At 41.1% G+C, this 23,568-nt stretch overlaps 1 protein-coding gene and 1 pseudogene across 1 annotated transcript in view; both read right to left on the bottom strand.

Annotated features, from left to right (window-relative positions):
• Positions 1-23,568, bottom strand: part of LOC113244953 (mitochondrial adenyl nucleotide antiporter SLC25A24) — a 50,292-nt gene that overhangs the window by 3,881 nt on the left and 22,843 nt on the right. The window contains exons 4-9 of the mRNA XM_026484673.4: positions 15,030-15,141; positions 12,742-12,900; positions 10,071-10,223; positions 6,106-6,213; positions 4,458-4,625; positions 695-845 (exon numbers count right to left, since the gene is read on the bottom strand). Coding sequence (XP_026340458.1) covers positions 695-845; positions 4,458-4,625; positions 6,106-6,213; positions 10,071-10,223; positions 12,742-12,900; positions 15,030-15,141 — 851 coding nt within the window. The remainder of the gene's footprint in view (positions 1-694; positions 846-4,457; positions 4,626-6,105; positions 6,214-10,070; positions 10,224-12,741; positions 12,901-15,029; positions 15,142-23,568) is intronic.
• On the bottom strand, positions 19,115-21,068 carry LOC113244952 (segment polarity protein dishevelled homolog DVL-3-like; annotated as a pseudogene).

Raw genomic sequence — 23,568 nt, 5'->3', positions numbered from 1 at the left:
CTTGATATCGGCTCAGGTCATGATCTCAGGGCTGTGAGATCAAGCCCCGAGTCAGGCTCCCCACTGGGCGTGGAGTCTGCTTAGGATTCTCTCTCTCCCTCTCTGAAACAAACAAACAAAAGCCAAGGGAGAGGACAGTGTCACAATGAGGAGGATCACAGTCCAAAATTTGTAGGGTCCAATAATAAACAATTCCAGCCACCACGTCCCAAGAATTTGCCAAAAGCCAGGTGCTTCACATATATTGCTGCTAATTCTTACAACACTGCACAGTTTTCATTCCCATTTACAGATGAGAAAATGAAAATCCAAAGTCGTTTGGGGCAAGAATCGAAACCCAAATCCATCTAGATACTAAAGCTTACTCTTAAAACATGCATTCTCAACATGGGCAAAAAAAAAAATCTTACTCTGTCTATACATAAAGCACAGATATACAGACAGTGCAATGTATCTGTGGTATTAAAATTACATGAAGAGGCGCCTGGGTGGCTCAGTCGGTTAAGTGTCCGACTCCTGGTTTCGGCTCAGGTCATGATCTCAGGGTCATGAGATCGAGCCCCACGTTAGGCTCCCTGCTCAGTGTGGAGTCTGCTTGGGTTTCTCTCTCCCTCTCCCTCTCCATCTCCTCCCACCCCCGCATGTGCGCTCTCTCTAAAATAAATAAATAATCTTTAAACAAAACAAAACCCACCTTGAGCCTGCATGCGTGTTCTCACCAAGGCCAAGGGGTAGCTGGCCAGCTGGCCACAGGTGCTGGATAAGGCACCACATCCCAGCAACACCACGACTCCAGGGTTTACCGAGTCTTTGGCATAATTATCAAGCCAATGGGACTTCAAGAGCTGCCGGAGAAACAGAAAAGAAGAAAGACAGTGAACAACTAACTCGACAACTGCTTTTACTCAGCAGGAACATTTTCTTAGCCACTCGTGTCCTTAGGAGAGACAGGCCACATTTCTGCAAGATCAAGTGGCACAATCCCAGGAGCAGCAGCCACTGTGGGAGGGAGCAGCTCTGCAGGGAGTGGGGGCGGGTGGGGAGAGCCAGTGAGGATTCAGAACCCGTGGCCACATGACGTTTGCGCTGGTTGCTCATTTTCTTCTCAACAAAGGTGAAGATCAACAGCAGTTGATACAGTATCTCAAGGACATTTTCCACGGGGAGTATTAATAAAAACAATATAATTCTACGAATTGCATCGCCTAATGTTGTACTTTATACATACGTTACTTCATTTAGTCCCTTCCCTGAGGTGGAGCTATTCTGCCAATTTTAGAAACGAGGAAAATGAGTCTCAGTGGAATTTTTTGTTTAACAGGGAGCAGCATCAGTGAAGTGATCCCCAGGCCGTGCCTTCCCCCTATGCTCCTACATGCTTGTATTTCCATTAGAAGGCAATGATTGAGAGTAACTGTATAAAATACATATGCGTATCTACTTTTTAAATATATAATATTTTAAGTATAAGACTATGCTAACGTGGGGAACATTATTGTTACGGTAGTGCAAGCAGAGTAACATGCTACCTAAAGCAATCTACGGATTCAATGCAATCTCTGCTCAGATCCCCGTGGCAACTTTTGAAAAAAAAGAGAAAATCACCCTAAAATTCATGTGGAATCTCAAGGGACCCCAGTGAGCCTAAATAATCTTAGAAAAGAAGAATACACCTGGAGGCCTCATCCTCCCTGGTTTCAATAGATACTACAAAGCAACAGTAAGCAGACAGTGCAGGACTGCCTTGAAGACAGATACACAGATCAATGGGACAAAACAGAGTCCATAAATAAACTCTCGAATCTAATGGCCAAATGATCAACAAGGATGCCAAGACTACACACTGGAGAAAGAACAGTCTCTGTAACAAATGCTGTGGGGAAAATCGAATATCCACGTGCAAAACGATAAAGCTGGACCTTTACCTTATACCACGTACAAAAATTAACTCCAAATGGATTAAAGACCTAAACAGAAGACCTCATATACTCTAAAACTTCTAAGAGAAAACACAGGATAAAAGCTTCAGGGCACGGAATTCGGCAATGATTTCTTGGGACATCAAAAGCTTAGGCAACAAAAGAAAAAAATAGATAAAAGAAACTTCACCAACTTAAAAACTTCAGTGCAGCAAAGGAAACAATCAGCAGAGTGAAAAGGCAATCTATGGAATGGGAGAATATATTTGCAAACTACACATCTGATAAGGGGTTAATACCCAAAATATAAAAAGAACTTTGATAACTTAACAACAATTAAAAAAAAACAATTAAAAATGGGCAAAGGCAACAGATATGTGAAAAGATGCTCAATATCACTAATCATCAGGGAAACCCAAAACCACAATGAGACATCACCTCACACCTGTTAGTATGACTAGAATCAAAAAGACATGAAATAGGGGCGCCTGGGTAGCCCAGTCGGTTAAGCGTCTGACTCTTGATTTGGCTCAGGTCATGATCTCAGGGTTGTGAGATCGAGCCCTCCATCGGGCTCCATGCTGGGCATGGAACCTGGTTAAGATTTTCTCTCTCCCTCTCCCTCTGCCCCTACCCCTACCCCCACAGCTCACAGGCGCACGCACACACACACACACACACACACACACACAAGAAAAGAAAAAAAACAGCAAGTGTTGGCAAGGATGTGGCACAAAAGAAACCTTAATGCACTATTGGTGGAAATGCAAACTGGTGCAGCCACTGTGGAAAACAGGGCAGAAGTTTCTCAAAATATTACACATGGAACTACCATACAATCCAGTAATTCTGCTGGGTGTTTACCCAAAGAAATGAAAACACTAATTCATAGCCATGTTTACTGCAGCATTATTTACAATAGCTAAGACAAGGAAGCAACCTAAATGTCCATGGACAGATGAATGGGTAAGGAAGATAAGGAGTGGGTGTGCACACACGCACACACATACACACACACAATGGAATATTACTCAGCCATAAAAAATAAGATCTTGCCATTTGCAACAACATGAATGGCCCTAGAGAGTATTATGAGGGTATTAAGTGAAATAAGTCTGACAGAGAAAGACACATACCATGATTTTCATTTATATGTGGAATCTAAAAAACAAAACAAATGAACAAACAAACCAAAAAAAAAAAAAGGCAGAAACTCTTAAATACAGAGAACAAACTTGTAGTTGTCAGAGGGGAGGAGGAGGGAGGGGATGGGCAAAATGGTCGTGAAGGGGAGTGGGAGGTACAGGCTTCCAGTCATGGAGGGAATAAGTCACGGGCATGAAAGGCCCAGCATAAGGAATAGAGCCGACGGCACTGTGATCGCATTGTATGGTGACAGATGGGAGCCACACTGTGGTGAGCTTACAATAACATATCAAGCTGCTGAATCACTATATTGTACACCTGAAACTAATGTAACACTGTGTCTCAACTATACTTCAGCAAAATAAATTGGCAAAAAATTTTGACATTTCTCCAAAAAAGATATACAAATGGACAAAAAGCTTATGAAAAGATGCAACCTCACATATTATCAGAGAAATGCAAATCAAAAGCATAATGCAACATTGCCTCACACCTACCAGGATGGTCATTGTTGGAAAAAAAAAAAAAAAAACAACAACACAGAAGCAGAAGCTATCTAGTGTTGAACTGTACCCTTAAAAATGGTTAAAATAGCAAATATTATGTTACATACATTTTGCTACAATTTTTAAATTAAATTCCAAAGGCCACTGAATTGTACACTTTAAATGAATGAAATGTACAGTGTGTAAATTATATCCTAATAAAGCTGTTTAGAAAAAAACGTATGTCTTCTAAGAAAACTTGCATTCCCCACTCCACCTCCCGCCTCTGCTACAGGCTTACTCCCATCGTAGCACAACTCCCCGCTCAGTGCGGTAGCTGCTGGCTTATCTCTCTCCCCGCCCAGAACTTCAGTGTTTTCAAGGCAAAAACCGAGACTGTTTGTCAGATTCGTAAATTATTAAATGGTTTAAATGGCACAGTTGATCCAAGATTTGTGGGCTAAGCTGTCTTTTCAGTGCCAGGGATAAATCTGTACCATCCATGTCAGTCTCTCGGCTTTATGACACATTTTAACAAATCAAAGAAAATATGCGTTTTGCTTACTTCCTCTTTCCTCAAAAAAACCCCTAGTACCATCTTCTAAGCTGAACAATTATATATTACATTATAATTCTATAATGATTATACTCTATAACGTGAGTTCGCACTCTTCATTAATTAAAATAATGCACAGGGAAAATCTGATACGAAGGTGACTACGGGCATATGGGGTTTCATATTCAAGGTACTTGAAAAAAAATGATCAAATAACGCACCCCTGAATCTACTTTTAGTCACAAACTATTTCTTGGTATATACGTGCTTCTTTATATAATAAAAGTCAAATTCTAACAATAACAACTACTTAACTACATTTTCAAATTCAAAAGATTGCTACAGACTTACCTCGTACACAGCAAGATCTATACCTGCATAAGGTATGATGCCTAATAAGTTGGGAACATAGCCTTTGTAAAAAGCTCCCATGCCTTCATGTTTCAAAATCTTCTTGGCACAATCAAATATTCCAGAATATTGTCCAGTTTTGCCTACAGCCAGCCTGGTTTTCATAACCTAGTTATAGAAGAATGTAACAGAATATTATCATTTATATTCATTCTGTCATCATGGAAGTCAAAGGAAGTAATTTTACAGAGAACAAATACCTAGCACATATTTTCTCTCAATTTGTTGATGTGTTATCTCTCACATATAACGTCTACTGAAAGGCTAACACTAGAGCCAAGAAGACCTATTTATTGTAAAGAGGATCCGAATGAGGGCGGAGAAAAGAGAAAATAATTCGCAGATGTCTTAAAATTGACCGGTGACCAATTAGATATGGAGGGTGAGGGAAACGGTAGCGTACAGGACGACCCCAGTGTTTCTAGCCTGGAACACAGGAGGGGGGCAGCAGGGAGGCGGGAAGGTGATGTTATTAACTGAGATGGAGGATATAAGTGGAAGACCATGTATTCGGTTAGGATATTTTTTGAGGCGTGTGAGGAATAATATGAACAACCATATTAAAATACTTGTAAGGAAAGCTATATTAATATGCATACCATATGCATATTAATGTGCATAAAATTAAGGTGAAGATTAAGAGTGTATTTTGCTTAGATGAGTTGTTGAAAAACCCTTTGTCATATCAATAAAGATAGCCACATCTATAATATCATTTTTACTCTAAGCAAGAGTTAGCAAACTTTTCCTACAAGGTGACATGGTAAATATTTCAGTCTTTGCAGGCCTAAAATCTCAGGTCCGTTGCATATTTTTCTAATCTCTTTAACCAACTTTTTAAAATGTATAAAACCATTCTTAGCTCAAGGGCTGTACAAAGAACTCCCCAGGCACATGGTCCGCCAATCGCACGCTCGAGTGGTGGGATGTGTAGCGAGGACTACCATCACCTGATCAAATCTACTATGAAATTATGGTACAGAACCTCTTTGGAGAGGAATGGGTGTTATAATTCTTATCAACGTTGTGGCAGCCAGCCTCCGAGAGGGCCCCCAACTAACCCTGCCGCCTGGTGTTCACACCGTGTGTGGTCCCTTCCCATGCTCTTCCACGGGTGGTCTGTGTGGCCAACAGAATACAGCAGAAATGACAGAAGATTGCAGCTTCCATCTTGAATGCTGGCTAACAATTCTCTGTCTCTTTCATATCACCGACTTGGGGGAAACAGCTATCATGTTGTGGGGGTACTCAAACAGCCAATGGAGAGGCCCCTGTGATAAGGAACCGACAGCTCCAGCTCTAACAGCCAGGGAGGCCCAGCAGCAAACACGTGAGCGAGCCTGGAAGCAGACCCGCTCCCCAGTTGAACCTGGCAGCGGCTGCAGGTCTGACCCACACCTTGACTCGAGGCTCAGAGGAACCCTGAGCCAGGGGCACCCCACTAAGTGGCTCCTGGACTACTGAGCCACAGAAACCACGACATACTAAATGCCTGTGTTAAACTGCTAATCTGGGGATAACCTGTTACCCAGCGATCGATAATGAAACGGACACCATCCACGCAGTCAGGCTTCGCGACGGAGCTTACCTCCATGGGGTAGATAATAGTCTGCGCAGTTGCTCCGGCCAGGGAACCAGAGATAAATCTCTCGAAGGTTCCTACTTTCTGTCCTTCCTCAGTAAGCAACTTCTTGTACTGTATAAATACATTTAAAAAAATGTATATGAATACCTGTTACAGACTGAGTCATGTCCCCCCTCCCAACAAATTCTTAGGTTGAAGCTGTAACCCCCACTGTGATGATATTTGGAGATGGGGCCTCTAGGAGATAAGCAGGATTAGATGAGGTCATGGGGGGGCTTGAAAGGATTAGTGTCCTTAAAAGAGACACTAGAGAGTTCTCTCTTCTCCACTCCCTTCCCCTCTTTCTCTTCCTATACACATCTAAAGAAAGGCCGTATGAGCACAGAGCAAGCGGGTAGCCATGTATAAGTGAGGAAGAGAGCCCTCACCAGAAACCAAGCTGGCCAGCGCCTTGGTCTTGGGTCCCCCAGCTCCAGGACTGTGAGAGAGCAGTGCCTGTCGTTTAAACAACTAACACGGCATTTTGTTACGGCAGCCCGAGCTAAGTAAATACCAAAATACAAATCAACTCCCAGTAATCAATTAATTGACAATATGATGATGTTTTTCCAAATGCATACACGGCATTAACAATACCTAGAAAAGAAGCAAAGCTCAGATGCTAAAACATTCAGTTTACTAGACAGTGCTTTTCAAGTTAGATTTCCACAGAACACAGATGTTCCACAGATGGGACCCAGTTACTCTTCTGCGAAAACACAGTAATAGCATTCTTTCCCAGAAAATATAGGGTTGATAAAGTATTCACAATTTTTGGATGTTTTCCTCATAGCTTTTTAAAAAAGATTTTATTTTTTTATTTGACAGAGATCGAGAGAGAGAGAGAGAGAAAAGGAGAGAGAGCACAAGCAAGGGGAGCAGCAGGCAGAGAGAGAAGGAGGCTCCCCACTGAGCAGGGAGCCTGATGCGGAGCTCAATCCCAGGACCCTGAAACCACGACCTGAGCTGAAGGCAGACACTTAACTGATGGAGCCACCTAGGCAACCCTGGTTTTTCTTTTTTTAAGATGAGTTTATTTTCACCAGTATAAATAAAATAAGGAACAAATATTAACAGAACAACTGAGAAAGACATTTCTATAGGTAACACATAAAATAACACATTATCATTACCACGTCAACCCCAGAGCCCACGTGGCCCACCAGTACTAAGGAACCAACACAGCGGATCGGGCCAAGGGTAAAATTGACCCCAATGCAATAAAAATATCCACAGACCAGGATGTTAATATCACGGCTGTGGAGTCGCGAGACCTGGGCTGGAACCCCAGGGACGCGTGGCCCTTGAGCAAGTTCGTGAATGTGTTTCCTCATCTGCGATAACAGTACCTATTCTCACAAGGTTGCTGAAAGGATTAAATAAGATAATACATATAATACAGCATAGTGCCGAGCCCATGGAGAATAGTCAGTAAACGTTATTACTATTACCATTCTCTTCCTACAACTTGGAAAGAAAGGCTCTGCCCAAACACAGACTGGTCATAAACCAGGCAAACCAGATTCCTTGTTTTAGAAAGGTGAAGTGAGTCTACAGAGGTAATTAACCACCGACCCGAAGAAGTGGATAAATCAACAGAGAGAAGCAGGAGGTTAACCCGGAAATTCTTTTGTCTATCCTTTTCTCTTCCATTTGTTACAACACCTACTTCAATATTTCTATTCTCTTCCAGCTTCCAATACCACTTCCTCCTTCATTCTCAGGAAATGTCCTTTCTTGGGAACTCAAGGAAGAACAGAGGCCACCAAGCAAGAATATTCCTGCCCACCCTCCACAGAATTATCCACGGCCACATACATCTTCTTTCTTCCCAAAGTGACATAAGAAGAGTCCTCCATGCCACCAAAGCCAATCCTTCCCAGGGCCTCTGGATGGCACCCATGTCTCCCCAGCCCTTCCACTGCACATACATTTCCTGTGAGCACCTGCTGCATTCACCAGCCTCTCCCTTCTATACTTTCCCTTGTGTTGACATGCTTCCTTCAGCAATGGGCACCTTAAGATAAAACCTATCAAAACCCTCCCTCTGCCCACCATCTTTCTTATCTATCACTCTCCTCATTTTTTTCTCCTTCCCTTCACTCAGGTAAGTCCCCAAAAATGTGTCTACACTGTTCAATTTCTGTCACCCCCTAGTTTATTTTCACTCATTTCAGAATGGTTTCACGTCTCTTCACTTCTCTGGACACTTTATACCAACCTCTCCTATCTCTGGATTGATAAATCCTTTTTCATCCTCTCACGTCTAGGCCCTCAGTCTCTGCATTCCCTCTGTCCCTCTGGCTATTACTTCTCAGTCTCCTCTCCAAGGGGCTCCTTCTTCTCCCCCCCCCCCCGGGCACATTCCCGGAATTCTTCCATTCTATACGTCTTCCTCAGTGATCCATTCCAATGACTTCAACTCAGAAACCACCTCTCCATCAGAGATCAACGGTCCCACTGAAGAGTTACCTATTCGTGTGGCAGTGATGCCTCAAATTCTGCATGTCCAAAATGGAACCTGTCACTGTACCCCAAAATCTATTCCTCTTATTGTATTCTCCCTGTATGCAGTTGCCCAAATTAGGACCCAGAGTATCATCCTTGATTCCTCTTTCTTTCTCACTTCCATAACCACTCAGTGAGTCCCGTTGATTCTACTTCCAAAATATTTTTCAGTTCATTTCCTTCTTCTCCAGTTTGTCCAGCCACCACCTTCTCCTGGTGCTCATCATTTCTTACCTGGATGATAGAAATATTTCCTTAAATAGTCTCCCTGCCTCCAGTCTGGCCTCACTCTCCTCTAGAATATTCTCCATTTTTTCCAGGTTCATCTTTCTTAAATGTAAATATACTCATTTTGCTTCTCTACTGAAGATGCTTCAATAGGCCCCTCACCCTCTTCAGGATAAAATTAAGGCTCCTGTTACACTTGGCTTCTGCCTACCTGTCCAGCCTGCTTTCATCATTCTTTTCCCAGAAACACATTCCACTACACCGGAGCCAAATGAACCACCTTCAGTTTCCTTAGTGACTGATGCTCTCCTCTGCCTGCATTTCTGTCCACACACTGCTTCTGCTCAAAATACACATCTTTCCCTTCATCTTAGTAGACCTGAGATTCAGGCAGGCTGGGGCTCACACTCCAGCTCGGGCACTTCTGTGTTTTCACTCATTCAGTAAGGACTCACCAGCACTGGGCAAGGTGCTGGGAAGACAAACCTGAAAACAAATGTTGCCTAAGGAAGCTCACAGTCTTGTTAAGGAGAGAATGAAGTACTGAGATAATCAGAATTTAGTATGAAAGTGCTACAACAGAGGGAGACCAAAGGAACTGTGACAGTGAAGAAGGTTTCCTGGAGGAAACAACTCCTGAGTCAAGTCTTGTAGGATGTCTGCCACTATCTGACATTCATTCAACAAACACTTACTGAGCACTTATCACACGCCAGGCTCCAAGGGCTGGACTCCACAGAGAGGCAGCCAAGCCCCTGCCTTCAAGGAGCTTTCACTCTAAATTCAGTTCAACTTTATAGCAATGTCAAATTGCACAAAGGACTCCAACTTAAAACTTTTCCTTCCAGACGTTAGACTGGGATGCTTTCATAAAACTTAGGTTAGCCCGCGGCTTCTCCTCTGGATTCAAAATGAATAAGCAAAAATGCTGTATTTCCTTTAAGTGCTACTATGAAAAGAATACAGAAGTCTTTTTAAAATAAATAATATGAAATTAAGAATTCTAAAGTTTGGTCATAAAGAGTCTGAGTTCATGTAGTTCTCATCTCCTGGAAGAGAAATTCCTCCTGGTGTGTAAGTGGAAAATTATTACACAGGAAAACAAGAACCCAAAAAGCACTCTATTTTCATTGCTATTGAATCAGTTTATGAACTCCTCTTTGTTAAGAAATTCCACAGGTGACAACAATTACCTGTTCATATGCCCAGAACTTAACAGCTGTCTCGGGAGCAATTTTAATGACATTTGTACCATTTCCTCTCCAAAGGGAGCGGATACCTCCTTCTTTCACCATCTGTCGAAAGCCATCATAGATGTTCATTTTGCCTGATTTTGAACCATGGACCTAAAAATAAAAGCAAAAGGATATAAAACATTGGTGGCATGCTACTGTCACTATTTCTAAAGTAACCGTACAAACCACCCTATTTCAACACTATTTATTACTGCAAGAAGATGTATTTTAAAATAGAATATAGAAAGTTCAGATAACGTAGAATGATAGGAAGAATTACTAGCACCATTTTAGAGCCTTGACTCTAAATCTAAAACTAAGAAAAAGCAGTATCCTCAGCATGGGAAAGCAGACAGAGAGGACATGATCTAAATTAAAATTATTATGAACAACATTCATAAGATAACATGAACCAAATTATGTATTAGGCTACGGAATACCCCTTGGAATGCAAACAAGTTCAGTTTAAGAAAACTTTTAAAAATATACTGCAGGTAATATACCATCTCTCCCCCCCCCACCAAAGAAGTAATACCAATATGAACTATAAATGGGTCCGAGAACAATTTTGTATTATGTATATCAGAGCCACAGACACTGGAATGCACATAGCCTGGCACCAAAAATAAAAATTATACTTATATCTATGGCTTATCTCAAAGCCTCACTAGGCAATAAATTCACGGCCTCACCCCGTAAATACTTGGTTTAGACTACAAATGTGATCGCTGTTTAAATACACGACACCTTATAATTGTTTCCATGTAAAAATGATTAAATCCAATAAGCCAAAAATAAGTAAAGAAATCAGCTCTCTTCTGACTGTTTTGGCTCACACAAAATGAGTGGCTACTGTAAAAAAATAGAAAAACAAGATGTTAGGGGCTGAAGACTAAAGGTCAGCCACATGGGCAATGTGTGGTTGAATCTGCAATAAAAACTCTGGAGGGACGCCTGGGTGACTCAGTCGCCTGGGCGTCCGCGTTCAGCTCAGGTCATGATCTCGGGGTCCTGGGATCGGGTCCCACATCGGGCTCCCTGCCCAGTGGGGAGAAGCAGGCTCCCCCCAGCAGGCTCTGCCTGCCACTCCCCCTGCTTGTGCTCTCTCTCTGACAAATAAATAAAATCTTTTGAAAAAATAAAATAAGTATGTAGCTAAAACTTGAGAATTAAAAAAAAAAAAAAAAGACTCTGGACATCAAAGACTCAGGTGAACTTTCTCGGTCGGTTTACAGCACTGTGCCCACTGACACACCTCGATGCCAGGAAAGTAACACAGCGTGACCCTACAGGGAGAAGACAACTAAAGCTCTACATCTGGCACTTTCCCAGACTTGTCCTGATATGCTTCTTTCTTTGGCTGATTTTCATCTGTATCTTTGCCCCGTAATAAACCACAACCAGGAGTCTTAAAGCTTCTACTGTGTTCTACGAGCCAGACTGAATTACTGAACCTGAAGGCAGTTCTGAGAAACCTCACCCACTCGCCCCACAGAACTTGTAAGAAATAGAGTCCAGAGATAACCGTTTTATTTTAAATAAACTTCACCATAAACAATGACAAAGGAAAAGAGGAATGCTTACTCGAGCTTCTCAAAGTCAGTGTGCTATCATTCCTAAAGAAAAACGCAAGCACCAATTCCTTCTCCTTTTTCCTTAAAGCACTATTTTTACCTCTAAGTATATTTTGAGATTTAGGTACTTTCTGAACGGATGCTAGCTTAAAATATTGTCAGAAATCCTTTTTATACATAAATCTAAGGACAAGTATAAAAAGTGTTGACCACAGGTATGACAACACAACTTTCGAAACTATTTTTTAAGCAACTACTATATTGCAGTGGGGTGTTCCAGTGTATCTGGCACTTTCACATACTTTACATCCTTTAATTCTTACAGCCAGCCTTCTTAGATATTCTTAAGCCCCACTCACTGCAGGATGAAGGACAATGAGACCTCGGGGGTTCCATGCAGTGTGAGACCACAAGCTCTAGAGCCAAATATACTCCACTCCTCATCTAACAGTTGTAAAGGAAAAGTTGTTTACTTCTCCACAGATAACGTGAGGACGAAATACCCACCTCACTGGGTTGCCATGAGGATTAACTGGGTTACCATAATGAGCACCAAGAAAATATCAATTCCTTTCCTTTCTCTCCTTCTTTCCACTCTGACCAGCCAGGCCCACATGGCTAGTAAATAGCAGCCAGTCTATAAATCCAGGTCTTTTCTGCTAATGTCATCTTTAGAATAATTTTAAAAATTATATCCCTGTACCAAGATTCTAAACTTTGGAAATATCGCACTTTTGAGAAAGTACATAAAACAGAAGAAAAACATTATTTTTTCCTACAATAACGGCTAGAGACTTTTTTTCTCATTAAACATTTGAAAAGTCATGGAATGCTAGAGATTAAAAGTCTAACACACACGAGGACCCACAATTTAAGGTCTGGTGAAATACTCATAGGGACTGAATTCAGGGTTAGTAACAACAGATTTCATACCTATTTTTGAAAGGCATGAAAGAAGATTATGGAGAAATTTTTAAACTTCTTTCTCAAAGTGGCACATTTCTCATCATTTTAGAGTACGTAGGCGACACTGAGACTCAAGATCACAGGCTCACCTGCATCATGACTTTCAGACGGTCCAAAGGGGCAGTGCTTGTTCGAGAGACGGCGCCCGCGATACCTCCTGCCAAGAGCTGCCTCCACCACTGTCCAGACTTCTTTTCATCTTCCGTGAACTCGTCCGGAATAGTTAAACTATCTCCTATGTCAATGCCCTGTTAAGATGGAAAAAAGATCCCCATGCTCCCTCCGTTAAAAATAGATCACCCCAGAAGGTGCGCTGGAGAGAAGACTCACATGTTATTTTACAGTGAAGATCAACTCCATTCCTTAGAAAGTATACTACGCCAGTGTGAGCGTACAGATGATTCTGAAGGGCCTAGTCACACTAAACGAAGTTCAGCATCAGTTCACAAGAAATCAAAGTGCACGGTAACTACAAATTTACAAAACTAACAATCACAACTTTCCTTCTTAATAGATTCAGAGTAACTTTCCTCCTCTTGGTCTAAGTCAGAATGAAAGGTCAGCCTTTTATCAGATGGGAATCCTTAGCTACAGAAAGAAATTCGTTTGTCAATTCTTCAAGGATACTCCCTTTATCTCAAAATTCTTTCCACTTTATTCTTTATACCATGATACATGCTTTAGACATGTAAATAAAAATTAAATTAAAGCTATATATGGGAATACCCTAAAACTCACCTCCTATGTAGATTGCCTATAAATATTTTTATGCCTTGTCATTTAAAACATCCAATAGGTTCTTTATAAAGTTTAGCGAGCAGGGAGGTACTGTTTAAAAATAATCCTTCCTCTAATATACTCTATAAACATTACCATAGATCACAAATATAGCTTGAGATATATGGAGTCTAAAATGATAGTATTTTTATAACTTTATTATCTAAATGATTCTGCTGTAAAAGATTTTATAGGTAGGAGTGAAGGGGTAATAACCCCCTCTTTCTTCATTTTACTATCAATAAAATGAATGTTGTTAACAACTATCTCCAAAAGTACAGTAAGAGTCTGATTATATAAATTTACATAAGTAGAAAATGTATCTAGGCAACTGAACTCCTAATATAGCATATTATTCTTTTTTTGGGGGGGTACAAAAAAGGTGATTTTTTTTTATTTTTATTTTTTATAATAATTTTTTTATTATGTCATGTTAGTCACCATACAGTATATCCTTAGTTTTTGATGTAGTGTTCCATGATTCATTATTTGCATATAACACCCAGTGCACCATGCAATACGTGCCCTCCTTAATACCCATCACCAGCCTATCCCAGTCCTCCACCCCCTCCCCTCTGAAGCCCTCAGTTTGTTTCCCAGAGTCCACAGTCTCTTGTGGTTCATTCCCCCTTCTGTTTACCCCCTTCATTCTTCCCTTCCTTCCCCCTCCGATCTTCCTGCTATTTCTTATGTTCCATAAATGAGTGAAACCATATAATTGTCTTTCTCTGCTTGACTTATTTCACTTAGCATAGTATATTATTCTATACTCATAGAAGAGGCATTAATCACCATAATTTTATAATGCTCTAAGTTTAGGCATTGTTACTAGCAGCAGTGTGAACTCTAGGCTTCATTTATTACATATGAAACTTATTGAAATCCATGAATAAGCACAGCAGACAAGCCCACTAGGAAAAATAAAATTCCCTCCAAGAGTTCCCATTGGTTTCCGGAGCGGATTGCACCATAAACTGACCTTCATTTACACCAATATATGTTAGCAGAATATTAATGAAGTCTCACTAAAATTTGAAAGTCTTGAGAAATACAGATAGGTGTGAATTGCTAAACAAAAGAGCCAAAGGTGTTTTAACCTTCAATGATTATTATTGTAAGTACCTTCTCCCAGAGATAAATCTAGAGAGTTGACAAAACACGTGAAAGTTTCAGAAGTCATGCCTGGCCCATTAATGGCCAAGAAAATAGAATCTCAGCAATCATGAGGTGCTGAGATTATTTAAGCAATGTATATCTACAAAAAGTAAAAACCTATGACTTTCACACTTCTTTTGGCAAAATACTTAAATGCAATAAAAGCTGGCCCACTCATCTTCATAAGATTTTTGGAAGGCAATATCCCCTCCTAGTATTGAGAATGGTAAAAATGGATACCACGGTTGCAATGTTTATGCTGCCTCAGGGTTTGGGTTTTTTAATGATATTCTGAATATACACCTAATAGAATAAGCAGAACTCTACACGTGAAGGAGCTACTGGGAATTGGGCACCCTGGCCCGTAAGCGTTATAGAGTGTTCTCATGTAATAGATAACCATGGCTTATAAACAAGTATAACGTAATACGTATAGCATACTTACAGTAGAATGTTTCCAGAAACGGATAATTTCCTCAATGTCTGTGACAGGATTAAATAAGAAATAGTCCCTCCATTCATTCCAGTCTACTGTCATTGTCCCATCAGCATCAATACTGAAAATAAAAAGAAGCTAATTAAAAAACAGAATAAAACTGGTAAGTAAAACATTATTGGCCATTTTGCAGAATGATAATTTCTTCTCCGACTCAATATTCTTCTTAAAAGCTCCCAATTCACAATAATAGGTTGCTGGAAATGGCAGCCAGCTTTTGCTGTTCTGTCAGATAGTTGTAATCATTTAGGTGAAGAAGGACCCCAAAGCCACAGAGAGATCTCACTAGAGACTACTTCTGGCACTGTGTCAAACTAATCAATGAGCTATCAAACACTAAAGCTGGAAGATTAAATACGGAGAGGTAGTAATAAATGGATTTATGACCCATTTTTTCTTGCAGTAGCTCAGGAAGATATTTCTTAACGTTCTAACATTTGGATGTGATTTTGGAATATACTCAAAATATTCTATCGATTTCCTTCTCCAACCTCCTCAAAGCTAAGAAAATAAGCAGTAACTGTAAAAAAAAAAAAAAAAAAATTCTAACTTGGTGACTGGGCCTTTCTAGTCTTAAGAAATCATGGTACCTCATCTTTAACATTTAACATTAATATACTCTAACCTTAGATATTTTTCATTAACTTTTGGCTTGATTTACAAGTTCCTTGGCAATGTGTTACTTGACCATTTTTTTATTTAATAATATTCTTTTATTGTATTATGTTAGTCACCATACAGTACATCCCTAGTTTTTGATGTAAAGTTCCAGGATTCATTAGTTGCGTATAACACCCAGTGCACCATGTAATACGTGCCCTCCCCACCACCCATCACCAGCCTATCCCATTCCCCATCCCCCTCCCCTCTGAAGCCCTCAGTCTGTTTCAAGATCCACTCTGAACTGTAGCAGGATTTTGATTGTTTTGTTCCCTATCTATACCCAGGACCTAAAGCAGCTGGTGCAAAAAGGGCATTCATTTATTTGTTGAATTAATGACTGTTCCTGAAAAAAAAGTCTGGGTGTCTCCTCCAAACCTTGTATTTATCAATAATTCATATGAAAATGATAAAGGTGGCAGTCAAATCAAACGCAATTTTCAGGTATTAATATTATCATGTTTTCTGGTGCAAATTTTAATCTTGATCTACATATGTGAAATTACACAAACTTTAATTTGTCTTAGCACATGGGTATTAACATTTCACATGAGAGCCCTGGTTACTCCTATGTCTATAATATTATTCTGGGTTGCAATATTTAGAACTTTTTTTTATCACTATTTTCTATTTTAACGCAATTGTTTATCATCTGACCCTGCCCCTCCATCTCCCATATATGCATTCGTGAATATCTTCCACAGAGCGAGGACTTTTGTTGATTTTGATCACTGGGAACACCCAAGTGTTTAGAACAGTGCCTGACAGAGCGAATATTTACTGAATGAACAGATGGATTCTAAATGCCATAGCTTACAGCCACAGAACACTGACAAACTTCGTAAATAAAACGGTCTCACTGTAGATTTAAGCTGCATTTCTCTTCAAATTGTTCATGTTGAACATCCCTTATCCTACTCACTTGCTATTCATGTCTCCCCTTGTGTGAAATGCCTGTTTGTGTCTTTTGCCCATTTTTTTAATGGGCCGGGTATCTTTTTCTTTTATATGTACAGTTCTTTATATAGCTGATTCTAATACTTCAAGTTATAAATTAGCAAATACCTTCTCTTGGTCTTTTCACTTTGTTTATGGTATCTGCGAATAGATGCTCTTAATTTTAATATAGCTGAATTTATCAATCTTTTCATTTATGCTACTGTCTTTCGTGTCTTTTTTTTTTTTTTTACAATAAATCTTTCCCTACACTGAGGTGAAGACATTTCCTTTTCTTACCCTACAAGTATTATAGTTTAACTTTCACATTTAGGTTGATTTTTGTCTATGGTGTGAGGTAGGCACCCAGCTTCCTTTGTGTCTGCATGGATAACCAGATGCACCAGCACCCCGTACTGCATAGTCTCTTCTTTTCTACAAAGTCATCTGCAAAGCCACTTCTCTTGTGTGACAAATCCCAAATATGGATGGGTCTATTTCCAGGATATTATGCTCCATTTGTCAACTTGTCTATACGTGTACCACTACCACTGTCTTAACTATAGCTTAATAACAACACTTGACATCTGATAAAGCAGGTCCCCTGCATCCCATGGCTCTTCAAGAATGTCTAGGTTATTCTTGGGCCTTTGCTCTTTGATATTAATTTGAGACTTAGTTTGACAAGTTTCTGAAAAAAAATATATACTTCTTTTTTCCAATGGCATTGAATCATTAGCAATTTGGAGAAAAGGTACATCTTTTCTGTACTTCGTAATCTAACAAAATGTTTTAAGTTGCTCTTATAAAAGCATTGATTGTGGCACATTATGCTTTCTATATACAGCTAACTTTTTTCTATATAGCTAGCAGATCACTAATATTTTCTCTAAAATATTTACGTCTAGGGGCACCTGAGTGGCTAAGTCGGTTGGGCATCAGACTTGGTTTCGGCTCAGGTCATGATCTCATGGGTCCTGAGATGGAGCCCAGCATCAGGCTCTGCACTCAGCGAACTCTCTTCCTGTCCCTCCCCCACTCACACGCACTCCCTTTCTCTCAAATAAATAAATAAATCTGTAAAATGTGTGTAAAAAATGTGTTTTTCATATATATATGTATATATATATATATACATATATATATGAAAAAAGTAAAATATTTCCATCCGTGTCATAAATTATGTCGGCCTGTAATTTCCTCCTCTTAGTTGTCTGCCTTTGCTGTTATGATTATCGTGGCCTCACAGAATGGATTGGATACCGTATTTCTACACTCTCCATGTATATGTAGACCTGTTCTTTGATAGCTTTTGAGAATCATCCGGAGCTAAAGTTTTCTTTATGGGAAAGTTTTTAATCACTGATGTAACATGTTTGTTTAGGTACTGTTGGCTATTTCTTCTTGATTTAGTTTTGGTAAATTACATCTGTCTGGAAATTCTTCTACTTCATGTTTTCAAATTTATTGGCTTAAGATTATTTATGATATTATCTTTGAAAAATTTCTGATGTGTCTATTTGCAGTCAAACATTTATTATTTATTTCCATTTATTATTATTAATTTCCATCTCATTTCTTTTTTTCCTCCATCAATCTCTCCAGAAGTTTGTCTTTTCCAATAACCAATGTTTGGCTTTGCTGCTCCTATTACGGTATCTCTGCATTCTATCTCCACTGTTTCCTTATTTATCTCCTTCTTTCTACCTTCTTTGAGATTATTCTGGTTTCTCCCTTTAAATTAGCACATTAATTTTCAGCCTTAATTCTTTTTTCTTTTCAATTTATTTTTGCTCACTTCCCTTTCAGGTATCAGACAAACTAAAAAAGAGGGGCGCCTGGGTAGCGCAGTCGTTAAGCGTCTGCCTTCGGCTCAGGGCGTGATCCCGGCGTACCGGGATCGAGTCCCACATCGGTCTCCTCCGCTGGGAGCCTGCTTCTTCCCCTCCCACTCCCCTGCTGTGTTCTCTTTCTCGCTGGCTGTCTGTCACATAAATAAATAAAATCTTTAAAAAAAAAAAAAAAAACTAAAAAAGACAGACGGATGGAGAGACGAACATCGCTGGCCCTGGAATGGGAGTGGGATGGAGGTGGGGGAAGGGCCCAGTTCACATCACATCCACAAAGAACTCACTGGGGTGTCCCATGACCACAGGGAAGGACTGTCTGCTGGTGGTCAGTTTGGGGGCCACGTAGGCCAGGTCTTGGCCTGGAGGGACTCCTGGGGGCCCCATGGCCACAGGTGGTGGAGGCATCATCCGCATGGGAGACCACAAAAAGAAGGCACACCACGGTAGGCTGTAGCCTGGATGCATGCAGTGGCTGCAAAGGCTGCCCGTCATCGAGTGGTGGCTGTGGTGGCTGTGCTTGCTGGGCACTGGCTCCCGCAGCCCCACAGTCTACGGCGGGATATGTGGTCCCACTGTTGCTGCCCAACTTCAAGTCCCCGACCTTCAGTCCTTCTCCCTCCCCCGGCCGCTGCTACTATAGTTGGAGCCACCGCTCCAGCTGCCTCCACTGTACTGACTACAGGCACTGCGCCCACCATAGCTCTGGGAAGCCTGGGCACAAGCTGTAGGGGAGCGGGGGTGGCAGGTACTAGTAAGGGAAAGCCATGGACCAAGGGGCAGCCGCCGGGTGTGACAAAGGGGCCCATGTGTTCTGGTCAGAGGCACCACAGGAGCCATCATGATCATGGAGGGACACATTGGCCACGTTGCCACAGAGGTCACCAAAGATGTAGGAGCACTGCTGAGAGAAGGTGACCTTGTTGACAGTGTGGTACAGCAAGTCCATCACATCCAAGCCAATGAAAGCACTGGGGATGGCAATCTGGAGCCATATGCGGCCACGGACCTCCAACACAGATTCAGAGGATGCCATAGTTTTGACGATGGCGGCCATGTCACTGTGGATGGACAGGTGTAAATCGTCCAGGCACTCTGTGTCATGGATGGAGCTGGTGATGGAAGAGCCAGTGGAGGTGATGGTGCTCAGGAAGGGGCTCATGACATAGGCAGGGAAGGTGCTGATCATGGCTACAGTGTGGGTGACCCAGGATGCGGGGTCAGTGGGCCGGATGGGCTCACTCCTGGGCAGTGTGAAGCAGCCATGTGGACTCGGGTCCCAGCCCCCTGGCTACAGTCAGGGTGACAGCCCCAGTCTGTGCACAGTCTCGCGTAAAACCCGTACTGTGTTTTCATTACTCATGTTCTCACAGCTCATCTAGCTTGCCTGTAACAGTGCATCTCCTAGATCTATGCCTCCATCAGCAGCCATGGCCCCAGCCTTCATGATAGAAACGATTTAGATGCCTCCATTGTCACAGTTGTTGGCTTGGTCCACAGTGAAGATGCCCAGAAAGTTGTACTTTTCCATGAGAGTGACCATGATGTTGAGTGACATGGTGGAGTCCATGATGCTGCTGAAGGACCAGGACCACTCAGGCCGTGAAACTTCCTCCTTCCAACGCTACTTGTCTTCTCATCAGGTGTGAGGGAATGCTCTGCTCTGTGGAGCTGCTGAACCTGTGGACGCAGTCATCCTCATCCAGATCGAAGAAGTTGGTGGTCTCCAACTCGCTGCTCATAAAGGTGGCCGAGCTATCACAGCCCCCTGGCTCTCGCCACTGCTCCACCTTTGCAGTTCCATTTAGCCGGACTGTGTGATCTGGGCCGTCCCTCCTGCATGGCCACTGGTGCTGCGTGGATACAAAGAAGTCTGTCTCTGTGTCACTGTCCAGGTTTTCCTGGCTGTCCCCACCAGCACAAGGGTGGAAGGACAGGGCCAGGAGCCCCCAATGCCTCCTGTGTGCTCCATGGGCAGTGATAATTCCGATAGGTTGTCGGCACAGAAGGGAGTGGGCTCTGCGTGCAGCCTTCAGTGGACACCAACCTCAGCTAGGCATTGTCATCCCACATCTCCTTCTTCACCACTCCAAAACTGTGGTCCATAGACTTGAAGAACAACATACAGCTGGGTCACTGCAGAATGCCCTTCAGATCCGCCAAGGTGACACACGTCACAGGTACCATGTCTCCTGCCCATCCGTGGTAGATGATCTTGGTCTCATTCATGGCTCTGGCTGGCAGCCCATGCACTCCTTAATTGTTCTCTAATACAAGCTTCAAAGCTATTAAATTTCCTCTAAGTACCACTTTAGCTATAACTCAAAAGTTTTCATGATATTCTTTCATGTCAAAGGCTCCTTGGATGTCTACTATGATTTCCTCTTTGACCCAAAAATTATTGAGATGTGTATATCAGATAACCAATGGTATTTTTAGAACTTATTTCCACTATTCACTTCTAAATTCATATACATGTTCAAAGAAAATGGTCTTTGTGATACCAATTCTTTGAAAAGTGTTAAGCCTGGCTTTATGGCCTACTATAAAATCAATTTTTATACATGCTATATATACATGAGAAAAAAAATTTTCTTCTGATTTTTTGGTACAAGGTACTTATTTCTCTCTGTCTTAAATATTTTCTCAGCTTGATCTAACAAGTATAGGAAGATGCATGTTAAAATTTCTCACTACTATAAAGGATTTGTCAATTTACCCTGGCATTCTAGCAATCAGCTTAAAAATGTCTTCGTGTGAATTTTAAATGTGGTGACACTTTACTTCCCACTAATGTTTTTTACCTTATAATTTTATCTGATATTAATTAGCTACCTTGGCCTGCTTTTAGTTTGAAGGATTTTGTTTTCCTTTTTCTTTCATCTGACAATCTCTGTGTTCCAGCAAATCTTATGTTAATGCTTATTTTCATTAAAAGTCCACTATGAGTAGGGATCATAAAAAAATGTAATATAGTTTCATGCCACTGTGAGGTTAATAATATCTTTTTTTATTGTTAATAATATTTTTTAATGTGTATATTTTGTCACAATAATACTATGAAAATATGAAATTCTTTGTTCCCACCAGATTGTATGCTAAACTGAGAAAATCCTGACTAACCAGAGGCAATAATTTCCTAACTTACTCTTCTCCCACTCCACATCCCCTGAAAAGATAATAACTTTATTTAACTTGCCCCATTTGGGAATGGAGGTAAAAGGAAAAGAGTACCTAACATTATTTCAGGGAACATTTTGGTGGAGTTTATTATACTTAAACTTATTTCTCCCATCTTATCTTCTGCTTTCTATTTGTCTCATTTTTTTCTTTGAATTGTTTTCCTCCTTTCTTTACTTTGTTGGATTGCTTGAATTTCATGCTTGTTGATTTTCTTATTCCATTTTCCCCTCACTGGTTTAGAAGTTATACACTCAATTCCTAGACTCTCAGTGGCTTACCCTGAAATTTTGCCATGTACACATAACAACAAAATCTAAATTTATTATTTCACCTCCCTCTGCTGAATAAGAAGGACAGTTTGAAACAAATTATTCTCTCCTGACTCACTCTTCTTGTCTACTATTTCAGCTGTCCTTTTTCTTAAAATCCCACAAATTGGTCATTATTGTTACATTCATGGCTGTCTCCGATGGACCACTCAAACAGCTCATGGACCACTAGCTAAGAGACAGACCACCAGTGGTCTAGAGACCATTCTGAGAAACACTGCCTGACCCATTCCCCGAATGTGCCCTTCACGTGTTTCCACGTCTGAACGTGTCTCTCCCTCTACCTAGAGAAAGTCCTGCCTCCCACCCTTTTTCACTAGGGTAACTTCTACTCATTCTTGAACACATTCTTCAATATTTTCTGAGGGCACACGATTACAAGGTGCTGAGTATGTAACAGTTAACAAGACAGGAGTGGTCTGGACGCTCAAAGCTTAGTGTAATAGGAAAAACAGGCACTAAACAATAGCAAGTAATAGCTAATATTCATTGAACCTTTGCTAGGCATTGTTCTGAGCACTTCACAAGTAAATTTATTTAATCCTGCAAACAATCCTATATACTTTCTATTGTCTCCATTTTATACACAGAGAGAGGCTAAGTATTTTGTCCTAGGTCACAAGCCTGGTCAGTAGAGTAGAATTAAGTATTTCAACCCAGGCATTCTAACTTCAGAAACTATATTTCTAACCATGAAACTATAGGAAGAAGCTCATGGTTACTACCTGTAAGAGCCACAGAGCAGAGAAACGGGTTGCACAAATAAAGAAAACCACTGTAAGCTAAGAGGGGGCGGATTTAGACAGCACAGCTCTCTCTGAGGTGCAAACTGAAGGCTAACAAAGGATAGGGGATGGGAGGGGTTTAGTCCCTTAAGCAGTAAGAATTGCAAGGGCTCCAAAGTTGGAAACAACTCTTAGAAAATTCAAAGAACTGAAAGAAACATGGTGAGAGAATCATCAACAGATTTCACCCACGCCTAGCTGAACTTGCCCTTTGAAGCAACACAGAATGGACAGTCACTAACAGAGTGGCAAGCAGGAACAACATGGTAAACATCTGGAATAATCACTGTGGGCAATGAAAGACTGAAAGAGTCTAAGTTTCAACTGAGTAACTCCTATCTCATACTCTGACAACCTAGCCAAAGCTGCTTCAAGCAGCACTTTTCAGATTTCTCTCTCACGAACTTCACGTTTGGGACACAAGAGACAGTGAAATGGCAGAAAAGAAGCTGATACCCGGAGGTATATGAGCCACACTGACAGCTGAGTCCTCCAGGGAAGGTCCATGGTTTCCACTGCTGAAAACCTTAACTACACTCTGCCTTTTAAAACCTTGTGATGTAACAGAAAATATATATATATTAGTCTCTGCCCCCCGTTCCTGACACAGAGCTCCTAAAACCCTTGTAAATTCCTAAGTGATAAGAGCACTGGGAGCTTTTGTTCTAATGAGGTGGCTGTCGGGGGCTCCTGGATGGGGCCTGGTCACCGGATACACCAAACCATGATTAGAAGCTTAGAATGTTCA

This window comes from Ursus arctos, unplaced genomic scaffold, assembly GCF_023065955.2.
Source record: "Ursus arctos isolate Adak ecotype North America unplaced genomic scaffold, UrsArc2.0 scaffold_12, whole genome shotgun sequence".
In the NCBI taxonomy this organism is placed as follows: domain Eukaryota; kingdom Metazoa; phylum Chordata; class Mammalia; order Carnivora; family Ursidae; genus Ursus; species Ursus arctos.
This window is presented reverse-complemented; position numbering and strand designations above follow the sequence as displayed.